This window comes from Copadichromis virginalis, linkage group LG10 (genome assembly GCF_057382275.1).
Source record: "Copadichromis virginalis isolate Kocher_CV1m ecotype Utaka linkage group LG10, C_Virginalis_male_GT1.1, whole genome shotgun sequence".
Lineage (NCBI taxonomy): Eukaryota > Metazoa > Chordata > Actinopteri > Cichliformes > Cichlidae > Copadichromis > Copadichromis virginalis.
Window position 1 is genome coordinate 10,083,598 of NC_140627.1, and position 26,120 is coordinate 10,109,717.

The 26,120-nt window shown below is 39.4% G+C and overlaps 1 protein-coding gene across 3 annotated transcripts in view; it reads left to right on the plus strand.

The window, feature by feature from the left end:
* LOC146699837 (seizure protein 6 homolog) overlaps window positions 1-25,405 on the plus strand; it is a 109,168-nt gene extending 83,763 nt beyond the window's left edge. Inside the window, exons 5-18 of one of the 3 annotated variants that reach the window (XR_014922481.1) lie at window positions 6,713-6,898; window positions 7,838-8,006; window positions 8,483-8,649; window positions 8,740-8,934; window positions 9,729-9,867; window positions 18,173-18,369; window positions 19,167-19,361; window positions 19,853-20,044; window positions 20,232-20,426; window positions 20,620-20,658; window positions 20,763-20,871; window positions 20,956-21,052; window positions 22,191-22,932; window positions 23,016-25,405. Coding sequence is in view for 2 of the 3 variants with exons in the window: in XM_085469747.1 (XP_085325873.1) it covers window positions 6,713-6,898; window positions 7,838-8,006; window positions 8,483-8,649; window positions 8,740-8,934; window positions 9,729-9,867; window positions 18,173-18,369; window positions 19,167-19,361; window positions 19,853-20,044; window positions 20,232-20,426; window positions 20,620-20,658; window positions 20,763-20,871; window positions 20,956-21,115 (1,943 nt within the window). In the remaining variant the exon portion in view is untranslated. The other 2 variants (XM_085469749.1, XM_085469747.1) reach the window with 2 other exon arrangements.
* Window positions 25,406-26,120: the final 715 nt, after the last annotated feature.

The following is a 26,120-nucleotide window of genomic DNA, read 5'->3' on the forward strand; positions in this document are numbered from 1 at the left end:
ATTGTTCAAATATTCTCCTTAAAAACTGATTTTGTTAAAAAAGGAAAAATCCGAAAAAATACTTACAGTTAGGGATTTTTCTTTTACTTTTTCTAATGCACAGATTAGCCATTACATGAAACCCGGTGACAGATGAAGTGAATATGATCTGATGTGATTGAGCAATCTGAATGAGCATCAACGACATGCTGTGGATCAAGCCCAAATCCATGGAGATTCCGGCCCACAAACCCACAGAACGCAAAAGAGCTTCTGCCAGTGCTGTGTGCCAGACTCTGCATGATGCCGGCGTAGGTTTCATTGCCATGCTGCAGTGAGTTAGAGCTGCTTTGGAGGCACAACAGGGAACGCTATATGACGTTAGAGGTTTTAATGCTGGGGCTGATTAGTGTACAGTTTTGGTATTAATAATAAAGGAGTTGGGTCAATTAAAAAAAAAAATGCACACAACGAAATAAGCACCCACCAATACAATTTTTTTTTCAAATTCAGGCATCTAGTCTCTGTAGGATTAAACTGAAAACAATTTAATTTTTCAGTAAGGCATTGCTGTTTAATATAAAATAACAATGTGAAAAATTTATGATCTTGCTCTTTCAATGAGAAGAATCGGTTTAAATTTAAGTTTTAAAAATGAAATTGCATACTACAGTGCAAGTAAGGATTATGACTTATTTTATCCCAAACCTGCTGATGAGTAAAAGTAAAGCCCACCTTTCGGCTATTTTATATCTATAACATACATAAAGAATTTTGTCTGAATTAAATATAATACCGATGTAATGTCTGTAATATTAAATGTAATACTGTCAAAGCCTTATTTGATTCCAAAATGTTTGATTGAAATTATTTACAACCTCTTAGCATTGAGATGATGATATAATAATTGTATGGTGAGCTAGGAGTTTTTAGCTGTATGAAGTAATCCATGCTGCTGATGGCAGCGGTGTTTCACAGTAATTATTCATTGTTTTTAACTTAAAACCTGCAACGACAAGAGATGTGGTCAGAGGACCCCTGCCGCTGGTAGCAATCCAGCACATGCCACCTGTTCTAAGTAGCATTGATAAGATTCTTGTCTCTAGTTCAAAGTTATTGCTTTTTAATAGCCTTTATTGAGTAAATGGCCATTTCGATTGAGGCTTTAACCAAACCACATAAATATCAATAGGCTATATCACTGCGGAACTATCGTCTGGCTTTGTACAAGTGAGGCACTTTACCAGAGACAACACTATTGATGTTTCTATAAAAGGTAATGCTTTGATGCACAGCCAGGTCATGTGGCTTAGATATATATTGACAGCCACACTCTCCCACATGTCGCCTACAAGCCGAGCGACTGATGTTATATCTGTATATTAAACCAATAACTGACTATAAAGATGACTAATCATTGCCATGGAATCTTCGCTTCTTGCACATTTTACTCTAAATGTCAGTGTAACACACAATGGATAATATTTTCCAAATATCGTGCCATTATATATAATAACAATCTACACTACATTCATTATCTGTGTTGTGTTTTCTGTCACCTCATTTCATTATCTGCTGCCATTTTTGATCCTATTCCAGCTCTCCACCTGAAGGGATTCAGGCAACGCATACAGGAGTGTAAGCGTTTATTAGAGCTAAATTGAAATGCATTTTATTTGTTTGGCCAAATACACTGTGGGTAACTGACTATTACTAGCTTCCTCAGCTCATCTATTGTGCCCTAGTCAACAACATTTGTCCATCATTGGTTGAAGAGCAGCATTCTCAATTTGAAGTACTCAGGCAGATGAAAAATGTGCATACAGCTGAATGAGGCTCATTAATGGAAGGAATGTGTGAGTGCATGCAGGTGTCGCATCAGGCGTTCTTTTGGGAAATGTTTACTTTCTTTAAATGTTTTCGAAGGTTGATCTTAAGTAAATGTCGATAGAGGACGGCAGAACGGGGAACTCATTATTGGATCCCAAATACACATTTAGAGTTCCACATTTGAAATTCAAGTTTGTTTTTTGTTTTTTGTGCCAACATGTAGGTGTGAAAGGGCAGGAAGCAAAATAAAAAGCATACTTTATATTCAATAAAGACAGTACAAATCCACAGCTTGTGCACAGAGAAAGAGAATAAAAGAGAGAGTGAGTGAGGAAAGAATGGCAAGAATGTTTTTTTGTAATACTGACAAAAATAAAAATAAAATAAAAGACAAATAAAAATAAAAAAAGACAATTAGCATGTGCCCATGTTCCTTATGGTTATATATTGCTTGCGACAAGGTACAGTGTAAAAATCCAGAAGTGTTTTGAGCTACTTTTCCTCTTCTATTTTTAATATTTACTAAAGTGACATTTTATTCCATATAGTGTGGCATTTTTGTCAGGAACGCTTCATTTTGACATCATCCATTGTAATATCTGCCGATCAGGCATAGCATTATGAGCACTGACAATAGTAACACTGATTATCGCTTCATCATGTCACCTGTTAGTGAGTGGGATATATTAGGGAGCAAGTGAATATTTTGTCCTCAAGGTTGATGTGTTAGGAACAGGAAAAATGGGTGAGTGTAAGTATTTAAGTCTGAAAAGGGCTAAATTGTGAGGGCTAGACGAACTCAAAAGTGGTCCAAAGAAGGAACAGTGGTGAACCAGGTCCTGGGTACTGATAGGGTCATGGAATACAACATGATCCGATCTAACATAAGTAGTAGTTGAAACTGCTGAAAAACTTAATGCTAGTTCTGATAGAAAGGTGTCAGAATACTGACAGAAGTGCATCCCAATTTGTTGTGTACGGGGCTGAATAGCTGCAAACCAGTCAACGCTGATCCCAGTCCGCTGTTGACAGTGTCAACAAATGGGAACTTGATCATCATGGGGCGATCGTGGCTCGAGAGTTGGGAGTTCGCCTTGTAATCGGAAGGTTGCCGGTTCGAGCCCCGGCTCCGACAGTCTCGACCGTTGTGCCCTTGGGCAAGACACTTGACCCGTTGCCTACTGGTGGTGGTCAGAGGGCCCGGTGGCGCCAGTGTCCGGCAGCCTCGCCTCTGTCAGTGCGCCCCAGGGTGGTTGTGGCTACAAGCTTAGTAGCTTGCCATCACCAGTGTGTGAATGGGTGGGTGACTGGATATGTAAAGCGCTTTGGGGTCCTTAGGGACTAGTAAAGCACTATACAAATACAGGCCATTTACCATTTACCATCAGAGCTTGACTATGGAGCAATGGAAGAAGGTGGCCTAGTCTGATGAATCACATTACCTTGGGAACCCCTGACACCTGGATGCACTATGGGAAGAAGTCAGTGGAGGCAGTGTGATGCTCTGAGTAACGTTCTGCTAGTAAACCTAGTAAACCTTAGGTCATCCACATGGATGTTACTTTAACACGTGCCACCTGCCTACCCACTGTTGTAGACCATGTACACCCTATCATGGAAAAGGTACTCCTTGATGGGTGTGGCCTCTTTCAGCAGGATATTGTGCCCTGCCAAGAACAAAAAATGGTTCAGCACAGCAATGAGTCTGAGATTTTGACCGCCAAATTCCCTAGTTCTCAATCAAGTTACGCACCTGTGGGATTTGCTGGACAAACAAGAGGGTCCACCTCGCAACTTTAAGGATCTGCTCAGCTACATCTCAGACTCAATAGGCCTCTGTTAGCAGGAGTTAAATGCCAAAGGTCATGAAAGCATAATTACAAAAGACTGAACATGACTTGTTTGGAAGGCTTGCCAGCAGAAAGCCTCTTTTCTCTAAAAGACCATGGTAACATGGCATAGGACTGCAAAGCTGCATCTGAACAATCACAAAATTTCTGGAATAATGTCCTTCAGGCAAACGAGACCAAAGTGGAGATGTTTGGCTATAAACCAACATATTCTAGAGTCATCTATCTAGCATTTAAAACTTGGCTTAAATCCTGTGACGTAACAGGACAATGATCCTACGCAACGCAACAAATGCCCACAAACCTCGATGTACTGAAGCAATGTTGTAAAAGACAGTGGGCCAATTCCTCCACAACAAAGTGAGAGACTGATAAAGTCATTCAGAAAATGGTTACATCAAGTAGTTGGTGATAAAGATGACTTTACAAGCTATTCAGTTGTTGGGTGTACTCAGTTTGTCACCTACACTGCCTCTGCATTTTGGCATCACTTTTGTTAAAAAAAAAATACTGAGCCAGTGTAATATTTATGTCTTTTTGTTCATCAGAGTTTGAGTTTTCCCTGGGTGAGAGTCTGCATTATTTTTTACCACAATCGTACAGTAAATCTGTGGTATTTAAAAGGTAATAAACAATATTTTAATGAGAGAATTTGAATATTCTAATGATACTTTTGCAACTAGCTTATGCATGTACTGTACTACTGTGGGTTTACATGAGTATTACTATGACTATTTCCTCCCCACTACAAGAAAACAATAACTAAAGACATACGCTTCACATCTGTTTCCTGTGGCTCTACAGCACCATCAGCTAATCTTCCTGGCTGTCTGCACTGTGGATCTATTATTTCTAATGGTGAAACAATCAGACTTTATGGCCCAGCACCACATCTACTGGAATGGAGGCAGCACGTAATTTAATACTTCAGGAATTGGCTCCACAATTTTTGCCTCTGGCTCTCCCACTGCATGCTCAATAGGGATGTAAATGCTGCTATGATAATGGCAATAACTAGGTTCATTGGAGCTAGTGATAAACTATGAATGGAATGGATGACCCAGGGGCAGTGTACCTCGTCCCTGTGGCTCACTGATTTACTGCAACGCAAAGGCCGGTTTCATTATGGTAGAAACCAGTGGCTTGTGTAAAAGAAACACATAAGTCAGTAGTTTCACAAACCTTTATGGCCGTTATGCATTTAGGGCTGTTTTCCCTCGAGTTCAAGTTCAAAGATTGATAGAATGACTTTTTTTTTTTGAATAGACAATTTAGCTTCAAGGTAATGGTAGAAAACATCACTAAAGTGATGTTTTTTCATGTCCAAATGACTTGGTTGAAATGAAAGCGCTTCAAATCCAACCTGCTGCATATTGTCTAATCTGTTTGCACTGTTTAACCTCCACTTGCCCTGCTTTTGTGGAGGTGGGCCAACAACCCTGTCTATGAAGTGTGTGCTATTGCTTTATACATGTGGCTACTGCTCTAGTACTAAACACACCATGTTAAGATGCCAGTCTTGTAGCTCTTTTATTGAGGATCCTGTATCTGTGCTTTTTTGTATTTGAACCAAATTAGACTCGATATATTGAAGATAAACCCATTTCTTGATGTAAACGTACTTTTTTGATGTTACGTAGCCATTTGTGAAATCATGCAAATATATATTAAAATTATGAGTGTTATACAATTCACTTAACTGTGAGCAAGCTACCTTTACCATATATCATTATTATTAATTTTGGCCATTGTGCTGTAATTTAAGACTTTAAGGCTGCAAATATGATTTCAGCAAGACAGTTTTAACAAACACATGACTACCAGCTGCCCTTTACTTTGTTATCGTTGCCTGTTAGCATTTGTTTAGCTTTTGCATCCGCTCCATTAAGCTAAAGCATGTTATACAAGGCTTCTAGCTTTCTGTACTTCTGCAGTCTCACAATCACACTGTTATTGTAGCACAAGCCATAGTGCGTCCAATTATATTCTGTTGTTCACACATTTCCAGAAGTTTAAAAGTTTTAGTCTGGCCATTAAGTGCCTACACTAATGAGGTAGAACAGTGTGGTTATTAGACAGGAAGAGAAGGTTGTTTAATAGCTTCCATTAAAGACTTGGTTAGCTTACTTCATTATCAAAGTGAACTCCATGCCGTCCTACACCATTTATTTAAAAAGGGAACAGGACAACAATGCATAGCAAGTCTGGGAACATTGATCTTACCCCGCTGCAATCGCAACTCTTTGACAACCACTATAGAGGCTATTCCTCAGCCTAACGTTACAGACCCACTATGATGTTCATCCGACCAACCATGCATCCATTTGTCAAAGTATCTGCAGCAACTATACACCAAACCACACAGTGATGATAATTACTCTAGTGCCAAGAACATGTCTCTGTACATTTGCATACTGTTTGTACTGGTAAACTACAATTAAAAGATGTAGTGTATATAAACAAATCTGAAGGCTGGTTCTAATAACTTCTTTAATTGCATGTTGAAGAGAAACAGGAAGACAGAGACAGATTCATTTGCACAAATTCACAATCATTTTGGATTTAAATATTTATGGGTCTTCAGCAGTGGTTTGGAGGAGAGACAACTTGGTCAACAATGAATACACAATGCAGAACATAGAGGATTATGTTGTGCAGCCAGTTAACATTGTTGGCAGTTTGGTCCAGGACTGGATTGTGCTCAGACAAATAAAAGGCTGAAAAACCCTGGAAAATGATTTTTCTAAATGCTGAATTAAAATAAATAAATAAAAATAACTTAGACCAAGCATGTCCTTTCCCAAAATGATGCATTTAGTTATTTGTGCTGTGATTTCACAGCTGCTAATGGTGAAATCAGTTACATTAAAATGCAATTACTGGTGTTATAGTATAAACATGCTTTGTCTCTCTGTCTCTCTTTCCTATCACTACTGTATAACATACTGAACTTTATAAATCGATACATTGCAACAAAAATGATCAAATTATAATGTATTCATAAGAGCACTTTCATTTCCCTTTCCCTCTATTTTTGACTCCTTCCTCTGCAGCCTTTGTGCTGAGTTGTGCATTCCCCAAAGAGCCTGCTGGTGGAGAGGTTTCAGTGACGCACCTGCATCCCGGCGGAGAAGCCTATTTCAATTGTTTCACTGGATACAAGTTGCAGGGTCCAAAAATGCTCACCTGTCGTAATGCAACCACGCCTTACTGGAGTGGAAAAGAACCCCGATGTGTCGGTAAGGCAAATTTGTTTTCTGGATAGGCAAGTTTCAGGGCAACAAGATCCCCCCACCCACCCAACTGATACTCTAACAATAAAACTGCAAAGAATGTAATTAAACTAAATGAAATCTAAACGCTATAACAGTGGGTTATGGGCTTATCCCTTCAGCTTAATTGGAATGTTGGGTGATTTGGTTTGATATTTAATTTTGCTTTGTAAACTAAATTACCTTCAGGCTCGTTGCCTGACAGTGAGTGTGAATATGTTCAAGTAGTTAACATTGACTGCCAGGCTTTCAAAGCAAACATCTAAGTATTGCTATTAATTTTAATAATTATTTAATTATTCTTATATTTGAGAGTTAAAAGAAAAAAGAGTTAAGGAAAATAATTTGCAAAGTGAAACTCGCAATTTTAAAGACACAAGCCTGTTTCTCTTCAGCTTTCTCTGAGAGAACAGGTAATTTTGATTAACAGAGCCTTTCACCGTGTTGTCTCCTACTGAGTCACACTCGGAGGGCAAATGAGCGTGTTTGCATGTGATTAGCAACACAGGGAGCTGTTCTTTGGAGACGGGGCAAAATAAGGCCATTGGACCTGGCTGCCTTAATTAGAACTGGGCCACATGACTCTCCTTCTCCTGCTGGTAAAAACTCATCTGCTAGTTCCAGCCTTTCACCGCGCCTGCCTGCAGCTGTTCTAAACTGATAGTGTTACTGCCGCTGTTTTGCTTTTACCTTCACAAACAATCAGGCACTCTTAGACCCAGGAGAGCCGCCTGGTGTAGCTCAGCCACAGTCCACTGCATATCGATGCAATCTGTGCTCAGACAGGGACTTTTCTCCAAAATCCCCCTACCACAGTTCGAATCATTACTTTTTTTTCATCAAGTTTTTACTTCCTACTCTTTGTCCTTTTTTCTTTTCTTTTCTTTTCTTTTTCTTTTCATACAGCATCCTGTGGGGGAATGATAAAAAATGCCACATATGGCCGCATCGTCTCTCCTGGTTTTCCTGGCAACTACAGCAACAATCTGACCTGCCACTGGGTTCTGGAGGCACCTGAAGCCCACCGGCTTCACGTTCACTTTGAAAAGGTGGCTTTGGCAGAAGATGATGACAGGTAGTTTATGTATGCTGTTAAAATCAAAACACACATTGAGAATAAATGTGAGCATAGTGTGGAAATGTGAGTTGCGTCGAGCTTTGAACTCTGAATAACAGTATTCCTGCAGATGGAGGATTAAAATTCTCGAGGGCTATAAATGACCAAAATCTTTAGGGAGTGACAGATGAATTTGAAAGGACCTTTTATCATGATAATCCTTTAAGTGTGCTCTGTCAGGCAAATGAATTGAGGGGACCAGAAGGTAGTGAGAGGTAGGAGACTGCAATTGCATTATGTATCCTTCTGTAACCACTGATCCATATGGCAATTGTCATGCATGCCCATTCACCTCATTACAAGGTGTAGAATGTTATCACAAAGTTATTACAGCTGCAGCTGGAACAATGAGCAGGGCTCGGGTACCTTGTAATTTCTTTCTTTAACATCTATTTTAATCCCATCAGCGCTCTCTCCCTGTTTTCTTTTTTTAGGTTGCTAATAAAAAATGGCAACAACATAGACTCTCCCCCTGTGTATGACTCCTATGAAGTTGAATACTTGCCAAATGAGGGAGTGCTCAGTACCGGACGTTATCTGTTTGTGGAGTTCACCACAGACGGGACGATGACCTCCACCGGCGCAGCCATAAGATACGAAGGCAAGCTGATGAGGCAGAATGCAGAGTTTGCTAATAATATCTTGCACCATCCTTGTCACTTATGTTCAATGTCATACACTCTGTCTGCAGCTTTTGCGAAAGGGATGTGCTACGAGCCCTTTGTGAAGTACGGGAACTTCAGCAGCAGCGATTCCACCTACAGTGTGGGCGCAGTGGTCGAATTCTCATGTGACCCTGGCTACACACTGGAGCAAGGCTCTGTGGTGATTGAGTGTGTGGATGCACAAAACCCTCAGTGGAATGAGACCGAGCCAGCTTGTAGGGGTGAGTTAACAGATGTCATGATTGCAGGGCATAAAAAAAATAAAATAAAAGTGCTTCCACTGGAGAAGAACTTGGAGCAATATCAGATTGACCCGAGGACCCGAAGCTTTCATTGTCTGCTTGATCACTGCAGGAGTTAGTTTTTCTAATATTAAATACCAGTGACAGTTAACTATATCTTCCTAAGCTGCTTTCCTCTGATCCGTGATAAATTTTCTCTCAAAACTGTAACAACGATTTACTTTGAAATGTGCGCTCGCAGGGCAGATTTTCGAAGTGCTCGAGATTAAAGGCGCACAATAGCTGGCCTAAGATGAGAACTGCCACAGTTCACAGGCGACGCATCACATTTAATAGCGGCCCAACCCCGAGCCCTTCCCTTCCCCTCTCTGTTTCACTCCTCCCACATGCACATACACACAAACATGACATGCTGACCTTAGTCTTGGTCTTTAAAGCCTTCATGGTTATTCTGCAACGGAGTGAAATTGAAAAGCTCTCCAGTAAAGCTAGCTATAAGAAAATTTAATTTCTGCTCGTATGGGTCATGGTCACCAAGTGGTTCAGTGTCAGTTTGCAGTTTTGCGAGGATCACACCAAGATGCTTGCACAGCACCTGATTTCAGCTGTATTTTATTAAGCACTAAGATCACGGGCATAATCTAGCTAGACAAAATTATCTATGTACCAACATATATTTTGAGTGAATTGATTTCTAATTTGCATCTTACTTTCCTGTATCTTCAAATCTTTTACAATTGGTTTTTTCAGCCTGTACTGTTTGTGTGTTGCAGCTGTGTGCAGCGGGGAGATCACAGACTCTGCTGGTGTTGTGTTGTCTCCTAATTGGCCCGAGGCTTACGACAAGGGGCAGGACTGCATCTGGGGTATCCATGTGGAAGAGGACAAGCGGATCATGCTTGACATCCAAGTGTAAGAGACTGCACCCAGGTGTAAGACTAGAAATCACTCAGGGAGGTCAGAGAGGATGTCAGGCTCCAGATATAAACACACACACCCCTCTTGGTTATTTTCCCATCCTTTGTCTCATCTACGCAGACACACTACAAAATGCGAACAGGAAAGTGTTTCTGTGGTTGCAGTCACTAATTAGATTTTTTTTTCAACATCCCCTACATTAAGAATTCTGTGTTGCTTCCAGCTCGCTCTCTGACCAGATTAGCCAGTAAGCCTTCCTGTTCTCACTTCCCTGGTGTCTGCCTCAGAGTTGGCTTTGAAATGAATCTGCTCTGGCAGTCAACTACTCTGAGCCACTTATTCAGCCTACCCAACTGTAATTCAGCACAAATGCACAGAGATGTCAAAACAGACAGATGCGCACACAAAATCCAGGCACACTGTTTCACCTTCACCAGTCACTCATGCACAAATGTCCCCTGAATGCACACACATTTTGTTTCAGTCTACACTAGTAATTGATCTTAACTGAAGTGAAAATAATCGCACAACCTTTTCTTTATGGTACGTGGAGCCTTTCTCAAAAACAAAAAACTCCGCAAAATTATATATCTTGTGCCACTGTCTTGTTATCTTTTATGGATTTATCCCTTTGCTTTGGTTGAATGATTTCCACAATATTGCCTTGCACATGCAGCCTATCGTAAGCACCAAAACTACATCATAAGTGATTCCTGTTGTTGCCTGAAGCACTTGCAAACAAGAGGGCACAGAGAGGTTAAAAATAAACCAATGGGAATACTGCCTGAGGTTGTAAAAAAAAAAAAAGTCGCTGACAAATCTCAACCAGTGGCAATTGCTAGCTGTTGGTCAGAGTGGTCAATTGTGCATGCGTGCATGAATTTGTTCCCTTCACTTTTCATATTTCCCATATTCATAATTCTTTCTGAACAGTGTAATAAAATTAGGACATAATTATGAAATGAAGTCTGAGGCTGTACAGACAGATTGCAAGCTGTCCTTAATAGACAACCTCCAGAACAAATCAAATCACCATCATTACTACAAATCTACCATAGTGAACAGCAGCCAGAGGCGGCAATCATGAAGCTTTTTCACTGATTTAAATCACTCCATCATTTCAGTTAAGACATTCATGGTCACTTTTGTGGATGCATAGGGAACAGTGCTCGCTAGTTTAACATTCAGCACTAATGCACCATCTTCAATTCATTATTGTACATCCCGTGCATTAAGTCGGTAGCGGTATAACTGACGTTTGGTCAGTTGCTCAGCATTTTATTATTTGAGCTATTTAAATTTAGATTTTTTCTTATGTGGAATTTGTTTTACATATGTTTTTAATCAGGCAGTAACACAATGTGAAACATAATAAAGCCAAGAATGTGGCTCTGAGTTCCTGGTGAAGAAAGCTCCACCACTGAAAATGATTAAGTCTAGGCATAGTCATCATATGGCATTCTTATATCTGTGTATCTGAATTGTGCTACTTTGTTATCAGAGTGAGGTGGTCACAATCTACAACCAGTACTGTACTCAGGAGTGGTTCTGTTGCTATAAACTGGGACTTGACTAAACTAGAGAGTGTAAAATATACTGATAAAAATAAACTAACCTGTTCATATTTAATGTACACTAGAACAACAGTAGATATAGTAACAAATACTGTGTTCCACTGCAATGCTCATTCATCTTTTAAAAGTTGCTGAACTAAGCATAAAGATACAGATTAATATCGCCCAGCTGTGTCGTACTGAACATTTGTGTGGGCGGGGATTATTTCTGCTCATGCCCAGTTTTGTATGCTGCTGCGTGGTCTAAATACGCATCATTTCCCAAACTATATCTGTCCGGCACTGAGATATGAGCCGTCACTCAAATATGAGCCGCAGATCAAAAGGGAATAAAAGCATTAGAGGAGACCAATACAAAACAATGTCTGAACACAGCACTGAGCTTTATGTGACCCTGCATGCCACTGTGATCTTTAGATAGAGATTAAGACCCAGTGATTAATCTCTGTTATTAAAAGTCAACCAGTGCACCTAGGGTAATAAAATAAAGATCAGAGAGGATTTTTTATTTTTTTTATCACGCAGAAGTAAACAAGTTTGATTAGAGGTAAACAGATTTTCATTCAGTGCCCTCTTTTTAAATTGCACCATGCTCAAATTTCTTTTAATCCTGGCCACATGAGACTGTTCACTGTAAATTAATGGTGGTGTGGCCGGCTTTAGTTTATCTCAGGGTTGGTCATGTGTAGCTTTCCTGGCACTTGAAACCCACAGCTTGTCTGATCCCTGCGGACCCCACCATTACCTTCAAGTCTGGTCCACTCTGCTTGAGAAAAAGCATTCCTTTAGGCTCGGCCAACATGTAATTTGCATCAACGTGTGTTTGTGTGCATGCGTTTAGCATGTTAAAGTGACAAAAGGCTCTTGTGGATAAGAGTCGTCTCATTATAAGGGTGGGCACACACTTTTCTGCAGTAATGAGAATGTTTTCTGTGTTATCATTCATCACTGTGCCAGTGCTGGCAATTACAGAGGAGCAATGTGCATAATGAGGACTGATTAATTAATTTAGGCCAAACAGGAGGGCCGACTCCTTGCTAATTAGCATGGAGCATGGCTCCAGCAAGAGCCAGACACAAGGGGTTACAGCTGATATCCCCACCTGTGGAATATAGCTAGGTAAGTGGTCCGCGTGTGCTTTAGCATTGAGCGTATTGTATCTGGAAGTGTGTTTCACCAGACAAAATGATCACAAAGTCTCTTTAACAGTGCTAATGTTTCAGTTTAGTGAGCAGGACTGGAGACTTTGCAGCTTGAACTTACTGGTTTTTAGAGTCCTCTTGTGGTGACTCTATACATGACATGCAACCTGGACGTCAGCTTATGCTGTGATTATGTAGGTGCCTATTTTTTATGTTATTTGAACTGAGCAGAACAATTTAAATGTCAAATATGTATGAAAAAGATGTTAGAAGGTTGCTTTTGAAAGTATGGTACCGTGAGCTATTTCCATTCTGTTAGAGTTAATAGAGATTTGCTGTGTTCTTTAAACTTGACTGGTCAGTGAAGGTGACAGAATGCCTACAGGCTTGTAGAAAACAACTGTCATTCCCTCATCTGCAGAACTGAGCCGGTGGCATTGGTATGCAGAGGAGTTTTCAGAAATTGTTTTTCAAGCAGACCTTGGAACTTTGCAAATGCCTGTGCCAAGTTGGTGAGGGAAATGTTCAGTCAAGTAAGATCTGACTAAATTTAGTCAAATAAATAATCTTTTTTTAAGTCTGTCTTGCATTCTCACCCGTCTTTGTTTGTGGCCAGTAGTAGTTCGTGACTGTTGTTTACCAACAAAGATCTCAGATGTTGTTGCTGTATTCCCAGAAACACAATATCTTTCGAAAATTGAAAAGAATTATGAAATCATGGATACAGAGCAAATGACTCAGGGACAACATATTTCTAAGATTAGTTACCAGTTTTCAAACCAGGACAGGACTGGCTTTTCATGACTTGGGGGCCATCTTTTAAGAAAGGAGCCATGTGGGATGACATTTGGGTGCAGTGACTGCCAGATTGGTGCGGTGTGTGGCCGAGTAGCCTGCAGTGACTTACTGTGCTGTGGATGTTTGGACTGGAGGCATCTTGCGTTTGGCAGTCTTCTGTGGTGTCACTGGGATTTTTTAATAAACTTCAGGTAGAAAGGTTAGAGAACAGATGAGGTCAGTAGGGCAATTTAAAACCAAGGTTGACCGCAAGGTTCTTGACGAGCTAGCGTGACTGAGGGGGCTATTTAGGAAGCCAGACGTGAGTGGTTTCAGTGCATCAAGTGGAAAAGTTATCCGCTGATGGTGCCCACTACAATACTGATTGTTTTTGGATATTACAACAGTGTTGAACATGATATCTAAGATCTCGAGGGGACCTAATGACGCTGAAAGGCAAAGTTGTGCACCTAATTGTTTATCAGAACGTCAGCTATGGCACTGATAAATATATTTTGATTAAAACACTTTAAAGACCAAATCACTGCCAAAACTGTGAGGAAAGATTTCTCAGATGCACTGGTTTGCACAAAGGGGGCAAAGATCAACACGGCTGAGATGGAGCTCACTATACATCATTAGTGTCAAAGAATATGGGCTGTGGTGCTGATAAACCACCGTAGTAGGAAAAAACAGGAAAATCAATCACAGTGAAAGTAGTAAAATTAGAAACTAGCTTCATTAAAAAAAAAACAAGAGACAAAGAACAGCCAGTACATTGGCAACATTTTATAGTATGTGGCAAAAGGGATCAGTGGGTGTTGGTATATATTTGTGATGAGAATGCAGAAACCGGATGTAATCACACAGTATTAATACCAAATGACAGATCTACATCACTCTGGGAGGAAATCCATGAGAGCAGAGAAGACTGATAGCTTTTATGACCCAAAGGTGAAGAAGAGCTCAAACAGAAATGAAGATTCCATGCAGTGTATGCAGAATTCATGGTATTCCTCAAATAGATTTATGAGAAAGAAGAAAGTTTAAGGTCAAAAAAGTTATTTGCCTATCCTGTAGATGCCCTCATAGAAGGCACCAGGTCTGTATTTCCATAGAGTATTATCATGGAGATTTGGAAGTGAAAATTGGCTTTGTCATTCCTGTCACTTCAATCCACAGTGGTCGATTGTCAGAGAACACGGAGGTGTAAATTGCCCTCATAGTGTTCCAGCTAACCAGAGGGAGTACATTGCCACCCAAATTCATGCAGCCCACATTCATTATTTGTGTCCAGGAGGAAAACCCTGTCCAGATTTCTTCAAAAAAAAAAAAAAAGATCTACCCATCATTCTGGCCATATTGTGTTAAAATTTTATTTTGCATTATTTTTCACAGAAGCAAACCTTGTGGGGCTAATTAGATCTGCTTTTTGTTTATACTGTTAGTCAACATAAAATATTCAAGATTTATTCCTAGTCTGATTTTAACAGCAGTTTGTTTGCTCTCAGAGGAATTCTGTGGGGAGGTTCTGGGTAAAAGACAGAGTAGAAGAGAGGTCATTTGTTTCCCTTTATTATGAAACGCCGTCAATCACAGATAACATGGCTCATCAAATGCACCACCATCTTGAGATAACATTAGCTGAGCAAACTTACATTAAATCGGCTCAGCCAAATTACCATCAAACACTGGACATACTTGACAAAGTTTGCTCCTAATACAGAGCAAGGTAAGAAAGCTAATAGCTCAGTCAGACGAATGAAAATTAAACACCAACCTTATTCCATCTACATAAAATCCTCGGCTCCTTGGTGATTGCATTGAATTTTTTAAACATTCTCCAACCTACTGCAGCTTGTGGTGACTGAATGTCTGCCCAGAACTTGAGTGTTGCACATCATGACAACTTAAGATCACAAGGCAGTTGCACAGATAGGAGGCAACCTTTCTGCAAACATCATAGTCTGACTTGGACTAACTTCAATCACTCTCAGAGAGATTGTCAACAGTTTGCAACTATAAATTAGTTCGCAACTAATTTATAAATGCAAACTGGTTACCAACAAGATAGGACTCGACTCAACTGCCTGCCAGCCGGTTACATTTGGTTTATATTCCTATAGAACAACACATGGTTGAATAGGTGCAAATGTGGATTTCTGTTTATGTAAACAGCAACAGGTATGCGATTTTTGACAATTCATCATTTAATTGCTTTATTATCAGAAACAGATAGCATTCAGTTACAGACTGATATCAGGCTAATAGCAGGCAGTGGCAATATTTACAGCAGGTTTTAGTGACAGTGTTGGCATGTTTGACAATTTCAAGTAATTTATTGGATAAAACAGTATTTAATTTGGGTGATATAATTTGAATTTGAACAAAGGTGAGCACAATCACAGTATATGTTTTTGCTTCAAATCTTAAGGACCACTATAGTGACCACAAAACTATGACTCAGTAATATCATAAAACTGAGGTCATCATATAAAATAATGCAAAACTGGAGCCAAAAACTCAATCAAGAACATAATCCAGAAGCTAAAAGATACAGTAAGCAAATTTGGGGATCATAACAGCAAGTCAGCTGGTAGTTGCATTTTGTCTGTCCTCAGCATGCGATTTAAAAAAATCCTGTCATGTCGTTTCAATGGCTCATGTGTGCGTCAGTCACATATATCAAATCTGGTTGAGCATGAGATACTTGAAACATTCACAAACATAAAGTAGCACAAAAATGCTATAAAAGCTGTAATTTATTACTTTAGTTTTCATTCATCTTTTAACATTAAATATTTATTACACATCTGTGCTCTTTATACGCAGCATTGTGCTGCTGAGATATTTTTTATTTATTTTTTTAGAGTGTTGGCATATGTTTGCTTGAAAGTTTTTTTGTCAGCATTAATAATCAGCTCATTAATGAGATTTTTTTAAAACATTTGAGAATAGCATATTATCTCAGAGCTTATTATTATTATTTATTTGTAACATATTCTTACTCATTTGTGTTCGGACAGTTGTTACACAACAGTCGCTTTTCTTATAGATGAGCTTGACTCAGAATTGGATATCTTAACAATATGGATATCTCTACAGTGTTACTGTAAATCTATTGCTCAGACAAATACATGTAGAAAAGACAAAGACACACCATTTAAGAACAAGTCGAAATTACATACAGCAGCTACAGAAACTGCACATTTTTGAGGCATAGTAATTTGAAACTTGTACTCTGAGCACTGTTTTCTCACCACACTTTGTGCCCTTGTTTTGTCACTTGATCTGGCACAGTAAACAGTGATGTGCAGTTTGCATTGGAGACGGCTGTAAAGACACCACTGCTGGGCTCCCATGAAGCATGTGATTGAAGGCATTGTGCTATTTTTATTCTTAATTTTTAAATGGTACAGTTCAGTGATTATTAACACAATCATAACACAAGTTAAGTCGTAAAAACTAGCTGCACTGCTATTTCGACACCAAATTTAGTCACGGGTAAGAGCAACCATTTTCTTGTCCTCTACAGCTTATATGACTACATTTCTTCCCCCCAGTATTCTTCATACTCTGTGTCTGATTGATGCTGATGTGATTACAAAGACATATGATTTTTCCAAATGGAAAAAGGTTAATGCATTTTTATGTTAATCAGTAACAGCGAAAAATCCGCCAAACTGTGACTTGACTACCGTATACTCAATCACACATTAACATCACAAACACACCTGTTTCTGTAGTTCTTCTATAATTCAGTTTTTGCTAGTATGGCAGCTTTTTGTAAAAGGCCGGTAGGACTATTCAAAAAGTAATTCCTTTGGATTATTTTGATGATATGCTCAAATACCCATATATGCACATCAGTATATATTCATGGGATGCGGGGTGGGGTGTTGGGGGGCGTCAGACAGACATGAATCATGAATAATTTAATGTTTACATTGCTTCAGATGCATCTAATATAAACAAAATTGCAATTTTCCAAGTACTGCTGACACTGTCTAGTATCATCAGCTTGTGCTTTCATCAGCGTAAAGGGAGACAGAACACATTTACCAACTGAAGCTCTGTGCACAACACTCAGTGTCAGGTTTATATTGTTGATTGTCATTTATGCTTAGAAATATTTAACCATATATGCTTAGAGGTGTATAATCGATTGTGTAGTGATAGGATGTGTGATCCTTAGGAGTCTGCAAAGACTTCCTGTGCATTCCAGAGTGCTCTGGCATTCACACCCACACCCTGGGAGCATGGGAGAGGTCGTACCTTGTTTTATTGTTTTATGGTAGGATAAACATAGCTATGTCAGTTTTAGTCTAAGTGCCTTTTGTTTAGATGAACTGCTGGACTTCCAGGCCAGCAGGTTTAGGGAAGTTGTCTATGGGGTCACACTCTGACCCCCCCCCACACACACACACACACACACACACATACTTACACAACGCACAGGCAAGGTACTCTTTGTGTGTATGAACCTATGCATATTCATATAACCACAATAAAAGGAGTGTTACAGGGAACCTGGCTGAGAGTCTGACAGAGGTCAAGTGGGTGGAACGACACTTGGCTCCAGGCAGGCCTCACGCATGCATGAGTAACACAAAGAACTTTGCCTACTTGTGTCTTGCTTTTGCTGTGTAGTAAATTGTCTTGAACGTTCCAGCGAATAGGTTTATGCTACAAACCTATCACTCAGCAAATACACCTCAGAGCCAGGGAACTCTGTCTGAATCTGCAAAGTTACTAAGGGGAAAACAAACAAAAAGTAACTCCTTTTTTTTGTGATGTCAATCCTAGTCTCCATTTGGGGAAGAATGACCTGCTGACCTTCTATGATGGTGATGACCTGACTGCCAACATCCTGGGCCAATACAGTGGCACGCGACCACATTTCAAGCTCTATACCTCCATGGCTGATGTCACTATTCAGTTTCAGTCTGATCCTGCCACTAACATCTACGGCTACAACAATGGCTTTGTAGTTCACTTCTTTGGTAAGACGGTGGTTTAGTTTCATTCCCTCTTAAAAAAAACCAAAACACTAATATTACATGCTTTTAATATAAGGCATACATTCTTCTAATTTTCTTGGGATTACATATATTGTATACTTTTTACTGTAAAAGTACCACAAGCAAGGGACCACAAATGGAAACAAATGTGGAATGTAAAATGTTACTCATATCTGGAACCTAACACATCATCATTTAGGGAACAGGAAAAAAAAGAAAGGTGTATTTGTTCCCCTGTCTCTTTGTTCCCCACTCTTGCTGTGCCTTTGTCTATCTGTCTTCTGGCTTATCCCAGGTGCACAGGATTAAATAACAACAAACACGAAACATAATAAAAGTGTTCACTTCAACATCAGCTGGTTTTACCTAACTCTTTGTGTTCCCCGCCATGTATGCTGCAGTTAGGGAGGCACAGATTGACTGGTGCCAAACCACATGCTGCGCTCCTCCTAGGAAACATCACAATTTTCTTCTCAAACAGTTTCTGTTTAGAGCACAAAGAAAGCAAAAAATCTGCAGTCGTATTTATTCCCTGCAGTGGGGGTTGCATATTAATGCTCGGCGTTTTCCTTGAGGATCCTCATTATTCCTTTTAGATCTAGATCTGCTCTAAACAATAAAAAAAATGTTTGTTATACAAGAAAATGGATTATTAGGAGAATATTTATATATCCTCAGTAACACATTGTCCTCACAATCTTTGCAAATCCTTTTTTAACAACCTGTCTCTTCCCTCCCATATCTGCGCTGCATGACACCAATGGCGCCAACGCCAACAGAGGTGCCAAGGAATGACACCTGCTCAGAGCTGCCGGAGATCACCAACGGCTGGAAGAGCATGTCGCATCCTGATCTCATACACGGCACTGTGGTCACCTACCAGTGCTACCCAGGATACACACTGGTTGGCTCTGAGATCCTCATGTGTCAGTGGGATCTCAGTTGGAGCGGTGATGTGCCAAAATGCGAGGAAGGTGAGAGGAAGCATATAAAACTTTGTAGTTTCTCTTTAGTCCACGTTGGGAGTTAGAATACACCATCATTGGTCCAAGTCTCAGACCTTTTTGCTTAAATATTATGATAACATGGCTAATTATAGTCTTGTTACCATAATACCTGGTTAATTAGTTAGTTTGATGTAACTGTGTTATTCTGTGACTTCAACTTTAATACATAACATGAGGATGCATTGTCATGTGGCAAATAGTTAACAATATGACATTTAGGGAACAATATTTAGTGCAGCCGGTGCACTTCCTTTGCACAACAAATTCAATGTAATGTGCATATATGTAATTGCCCCTCATAATTTTTTTAAGGTTTTTCCAGTTACCCAAGAAAAAAAAAATCAAAACAATATCAAATTGAATATTTTTCCTTGTTAATTATACTTTTTATCACTCCTGTACCAGCACTGGTGGCAGTAATAACTAATTATCATCACTTGTTTTTGGTGTTGCACCAGTGATGACATGCCAGGACCCCGGGAATGTGCAGCACAGTCGTAAAGTGATCACAGGCAGTCGCTTTGCTGTTGGATCGACTGTACAGTTCATCTGTAACAAAGGCTACATCCTGTCAGGCTCCAGCCTTCTAACCTGCTACAACCGTGATTCAGCTATGCCCAAGTGGAACGAGAGACTGCCCAAATGTGTCCGTAAGTTCCCTCAGTCAGAATAGCATAGATTCGCAGACATGCAATTATGCACGCCCACACTGTCAGCGATGTGCAGCTAAGCAATTATGAGTAAAAGGCAAAAATTACAATGTGTCACTGTTTTTACTGTACAAAGGTGCATGAAAATAATAATAGTCCTAATCAAATATATTGTACTGCTCCTCAGCTGAAAAGTATGAGCCATGCAGGAACCCCGGTGCAGCTTCCACCAGCATGCAGAGCTCTGAAAAGGCTTTTTATCAAGCAGGAGAGATGCTGACTTTCTCCTGCCACCCCGGCTATGAGCTGCAGGGTTATGCCACCATATACTGTGTTCCTGGACACCCGTCACAGTGGAATAGCACTCCTCCTGCCTGCAGAGGTAAACCACGTAACAAGCTTTTAAATACAGTCAAAATATACAAAAAGTAAAGCAGAATCTCAACAGTTTTAAGTGCTGTTTACAAATGCAGGTTCTTTTGATTCTTTTGGCCATAAAAATAAAGCATGCACTGTGATTCACATTGCATAAATATGGTCTACATACTCATTAAACTGCAATTATTTCTTGGTAGCGTCCTCGACACATTATGTAAATGAACGCAGACTAGATGGTAAGTCATATTTCAGTACCTTGCAGAATTGATTGATATTTATTTGTTGACAATCATTCACAGGGGTAATTACATGTTATGTCCTTTTTTTTTTCTTCTTCAAGTTGTTAATACAAATTATGGCACAGAAGGAACCAACATTGCCCTTGCAGTATTTATTCCAACTGCAGTCATCTTGGTGATTGTCCTTGGGATTTACATCTACTTTGCAAAGTAAGTAATGACTCAAAATTTTATGCGTTTCCCTTGTAATAAAGGCTTTACATGATGTTTCCTGTTTCTGTACTCTTTGCTCAGACTCCAGGGAAAGTCTATCAGAATGCCAATGTCCTCGCCACCGTATGACAACATGACAGAAGAGTCTGCTTTCGACAACCCCATATATGAGAGTGGAGTAAGTACAGATGTCATGAGCATGCAAGACGTGGATTCACAGAACACCAGCGTGCTGTCCTGATCTTTTCCCATCCGGATGTCATCCCATCGTCATCTCATGTCTCACCAGCAGAGGGCGCCCTCACACCTTTCGTCATCATGTCACTCATCACTGAGAGCTAGTGGTCTGAGCTGTGAGATAGGAACATTTTTCCTCACTTTACTCTGATGTCACATCTCATTTGCATCCTGGATTTCCATTCTATCCTCTCAGAGAAGTGAGAGTGCTATGTTAGAGCTCATAGTGGTAACTTTTACCCAACTTTTCCCTAAAAGTTGTGGTGCTGTGTAACGCTGATTTGGGGGCAACAGTAGACTAAATACAAAAACAAATTAAATTCTTTTTTTTAAAAGAGTGTTTTAGCGAGATTAAGAAATGCTTCAATGTGAGAGACAGTATAGATAAAGAACATTTAAATGTAATTTACCAACATGTATTTCCAATACTGCATAATAACATCATGCTATTGTCAACCACCCAGAAAGCATTGCTTTAAAATGGTTCTGTAGCAGAAATCCATTCACACGTTCAGGAACACTTTCAAAAGCCATTATTGTTACTGCATCTACAAATCTAACACCACAGTACAAAGGAGGCCTTTAATTTTCAACACTTTACATGTTGCCTCTGTACAGGTTTCATTTAAATATGGCTTTTAAAATTATTTGGAAATCACTCTGTTTTGTTTTGATTTACATTTTACACAGCATCACAATTTCTTTTGGAAATGATATAGTTGTATGTTTATCATGCTATATGCTGCAGTCCCCGTGTGTGTATAAAGGTACAGTTTGCTGTAAAATCTAGCAAATGAAATCTAGCAAATGAACTTGTGCTGTGACGTTAATTAGCCTTAAACTAGCATATACCTATAAAGTGTACTTTAACCTTTGTAGTGAGAAGAACCTAGAATTACATAAATGGCTATTTTTATTTAAAATAGATATTTAGTTTTTATACATATTCTCAGTCTTCTTGAGGGTATAGTTACCAGCTGATTCATAAGTCAAAAGGTACACAAAGTACATAATATATGCATAGGCTGTTGTGACAATAGTAATTCTATGACTCTATTCTCTCTTCTTTGCTCCTTCAGCACTGGCAGACTCATTCTAGATACTAAATCCTGTCATTATGTCCAGTTTGGCTGTACTGCAGAACAACTATGAGGTGAGGTCTCCTTCTGATTCTGAGATCTCATCTTACTCCAGTACCCCGACCGTTCAACGATCTGTTTTTGACTTTATCTCGATCCTGCCACTTACTCACTTTTTGTCTGAAGATTTTTTTTTCTCTTAAGAACCACTGGTTGGTGAGAATTTGGAAAGACATTGTCGGTCTGTCATGAAATATGTAACATATTGAGAATGAAATGCTAAATCATGTTTGTCTATACCTAAATAATGGATAACAGATAGGCTACTAGGGATGGGTATCGAAAACCGGTTCTTGTTGAGAACCGGTTCCCACTGTTTCAATTCCTTGGAATCGTTTGCCACTTTTAAAAACGATTCCCTTATCGATTCCAGTCGCCCCGAATGACGTCATCACGTTGAGTAGCGTCTTTTACCCAGTAGGAAACACGGCGCCTGAGCGGCACAAACGCTCAAAAGTTTGGTTACACTTTATGAGAAAGGATGACAACAGGGCAACGTGCAATACTTGCAAAGTAGAGATTTCATCAAAGGGAGGAAACACTACGAATATGCAAAAGCATTTGCTCAAAAAACACGCGATTGCTTTCAACGAATGTCGTGTTTTTGATCCGCTCCGGACTAGCGAAGCTCAACCCAGCAGCAGCGGTAGCGTTTCCACGTCCTCTCCCGTTAATACTGCAGGTAACTAATCAATTAGCATTGCATATTATGTTAGCGCGATTTACCTTATTACAAAACCTGCTATTACTGTGCGTTGCATTTAGATAACCATGATGAGAGAGACAGAGTCTGGCTGGCTCAGATGCTGGCAGTTCTCGCTGCAGTCTACCGGTAGCGTCTCCTTTCAGGCCAGGATAGACGAATGTCACCCAGCAGTGTCTAAGTTTGTGGTCAAAGGCTTGCACCCATTTGCCACAGCAGATGCCCCCGATTTCACTTTGGTAAGTGAATGTGTTTAATTGTAGGCAGGGACATTACTGGATATTCTTGTGTAATTGCTACAGAATAATTTATGTTAAACTTTGTTATTGCTACAGGAGAATATTTATTTTATTATTTTACATATACGTTTTTTTTCCTGGGGACCCTGTGACACCCCATTGAAGAGCCGTAGGCTGTGGATCTCTTAAGATCCCACTGTTGGGTTTGTAAGGCCATGTTACTCCTAAATTTCTATCTTGTTCAAAGAGAAGATATAAAACAAAGTTCTAAGCTAATCGACCTTAGTGTTCTCCTTTTTTAAAAATAAGAATCGATAAGAGAATCGATAAGGAATCGAATCGTTAAACAGAATCGAAAATGGAATCGGAATCGTTAAAATCTTATCAATACCCATCCCTATAGGCTACTTAATAAAAAAGAAATATCCCCTTGAAGATGCTTTGTCTATCACTGCATTTCAGTGAAGTTCACAATGTTGTGCTGTTATTGAACAACAATTTTATGTGTGGCTATAACATCTATGTATGTCATATGCAGACTTGTCAAACTTCTTTTTAGTATTGTCTTTATCAGCACCCTGCTTTACTGTTTATAAGTGACAATTGTTTACTCACTTTCATCAGAAGAAAAGTTCAAATGACCATAAGCTGATGATAGACTTTTTTTTTTTTTTTTGGTAAAAGCTTTAGCAGTGGTATTTGAAAAAAAAAAACATGTAGTGGCAATCCATAGCTGCCCACCTAACAAACATTTCATAGGCTTTTTTTTTTTTTTACTGTATCATTGCCATTGCAGCCTGTATTTTCTTATGTTCAGTTTAATAAAATGTCCAGGACTGATCACCAACACTTTATACATCATCTAACTACTTGCTTTCATCTAAGCTCGCACTGCTCATTTTGACAACATTGAATCAGAATGGTAATAACATCTATTAGAAAAGAGATTTGCTGTAATAATTAACAGCTGTATTATAAGGAGGAGCATATATGCACTTCACAAGCTGTACCACCCTCAATAATTTCCTGGGTTTTTTTAAAATTATTATTATTATTTTTAAGCAGATTGCCTTGTCTGATCTGTACAGGATGAATGAAAAAGGTTAAGAGTGTTCCATTTAGAGCACAAGTAAGAATTACTCAATTTCTTTGGACCATCTCTGCACTAGTCATCTTTTACTCCAATATTCTTTTTTTTTCTTTTTTCCTCCCCATTTTACCTATTTTGTGTATTACTGTAAATATGTCTTTCTCTCCACAGTCAAATCGGTTAATCTGTGGGACATCATGGTGATATTTTTCTAAAGTAAATTGTTGATGACTGTCAGTGATTGAATGTTTTCGAGTCCTTTTTATCGCCTCGAGTCAGTGGCAATTAGAGATTGGAGGAAATCTGGCTTTGATTGTTCAGCTCTGTTGGATACAAAGGCCCCATCCACCCAACAGACTTTGAAAAAAATAATTGCCATTATTACTTGCTTCACTTTGTATGAGTCTGCTATCTGTAAATAGACTGCCTGTCCAATATGAGTGCCTCACGACTGACTATAACCTGAGTCATCACATGTGAAAATAACAGGTACATGAAAGATTCATTCAAGATTCATTTACTTTCACTTATGATTCATTTCTATCTTAATGTTCATGATTAAGGGATTTAAGAAATGATCCTGGATATATTACTATGAGCATTTGTGTAGTTCTGACTGCATACGGCCTCAGAGGATTTCTCAAATACATGTTTTCATTCAGGAACCATTAGCTATGCATACCGCTCTTCTCCTATCACACTGTAAAGTCTGCCTTAAAGGATAAACATCAGCTAGCTAATTTGTGTATGTTACAAAGTGTAGTTGCACCACATCATTAGCATCCTAGGACAACAATCCTCAAAATCTAGTGAGTGCATACAGTAATCAGCTCACATCCTGATCCATGTCACTGAGTCACTGCTTTACAAAACAATTGAAATCCTGCAGTGTGCAAAATAAATCCCTGTGCAACAGATGGTTGTTTACTTGGGGTCATGTTGTGGTGCATCTGCCTGTGTTCAATTTTGTAGATAGATCTCATCTCCTTTGTGCAAATCCTTTCTGTTCTAACAAATCTTTCTTTCAGTATCACAGCTGCTGTGACCACATACAGGAAACTGCTTCATCTTTAACTATCTATAACCCTCTCAAAAAAATAAATTAAATTGTTACATAAGTATTGTCACTGACTCATTAATGACTAAACTTGTGTTTTAAACTCATAAAGAAGTCCTTACCTGATATAATAACAGGGCAGACACGTAACATTATATGTCACAAGTCAAAATGTTAGCTTTAAAAAGGGCCAAATGGAAAATGTATATTGTGTGGAACCACTGATTTTCACCACAGCTACAGCGGGATAAGGCCATATACTAGAAGCTGCAGCATAAGCATTTATGCTGCCACGTGTCGGCAATTACCAGAACTGAGATTATCAGCTATCTGTGCAACTGAAGCATGTGCGTTCAAATGAAATCGATGCAAAAATACTGTATTGCAGGCAACACCATATAAATGTCTCCATGCATTTGTGCACCTCTAGATGGCAGCATGATAACAAGACATGCACATGAGGTACTCACAAGCCTTTGTGATGAGCATGCTGTAGTTCTCATCCAACTTATATTAGTGAATTATAACTCACAGTGTATTTGTTTCCTCTTCACATCTTCTTATGAAGCATTTGTATATATTAAAACAACCCATCTCTGGTGTGTGTGTTCCTCAAACCCCACTAGAGGCCTGAGGTTATTAGCTGTTCCTAGGGCTTCACTCTTCCATTGAGGTTTGGGTTTTACAGCTCCCAATGCCGCAGGACCACTGCAGAAATGCATATATACATTGCCAGTTACACCAGTGGACCATGGGCCTTCTCCACAGGTGAGGCATGGAC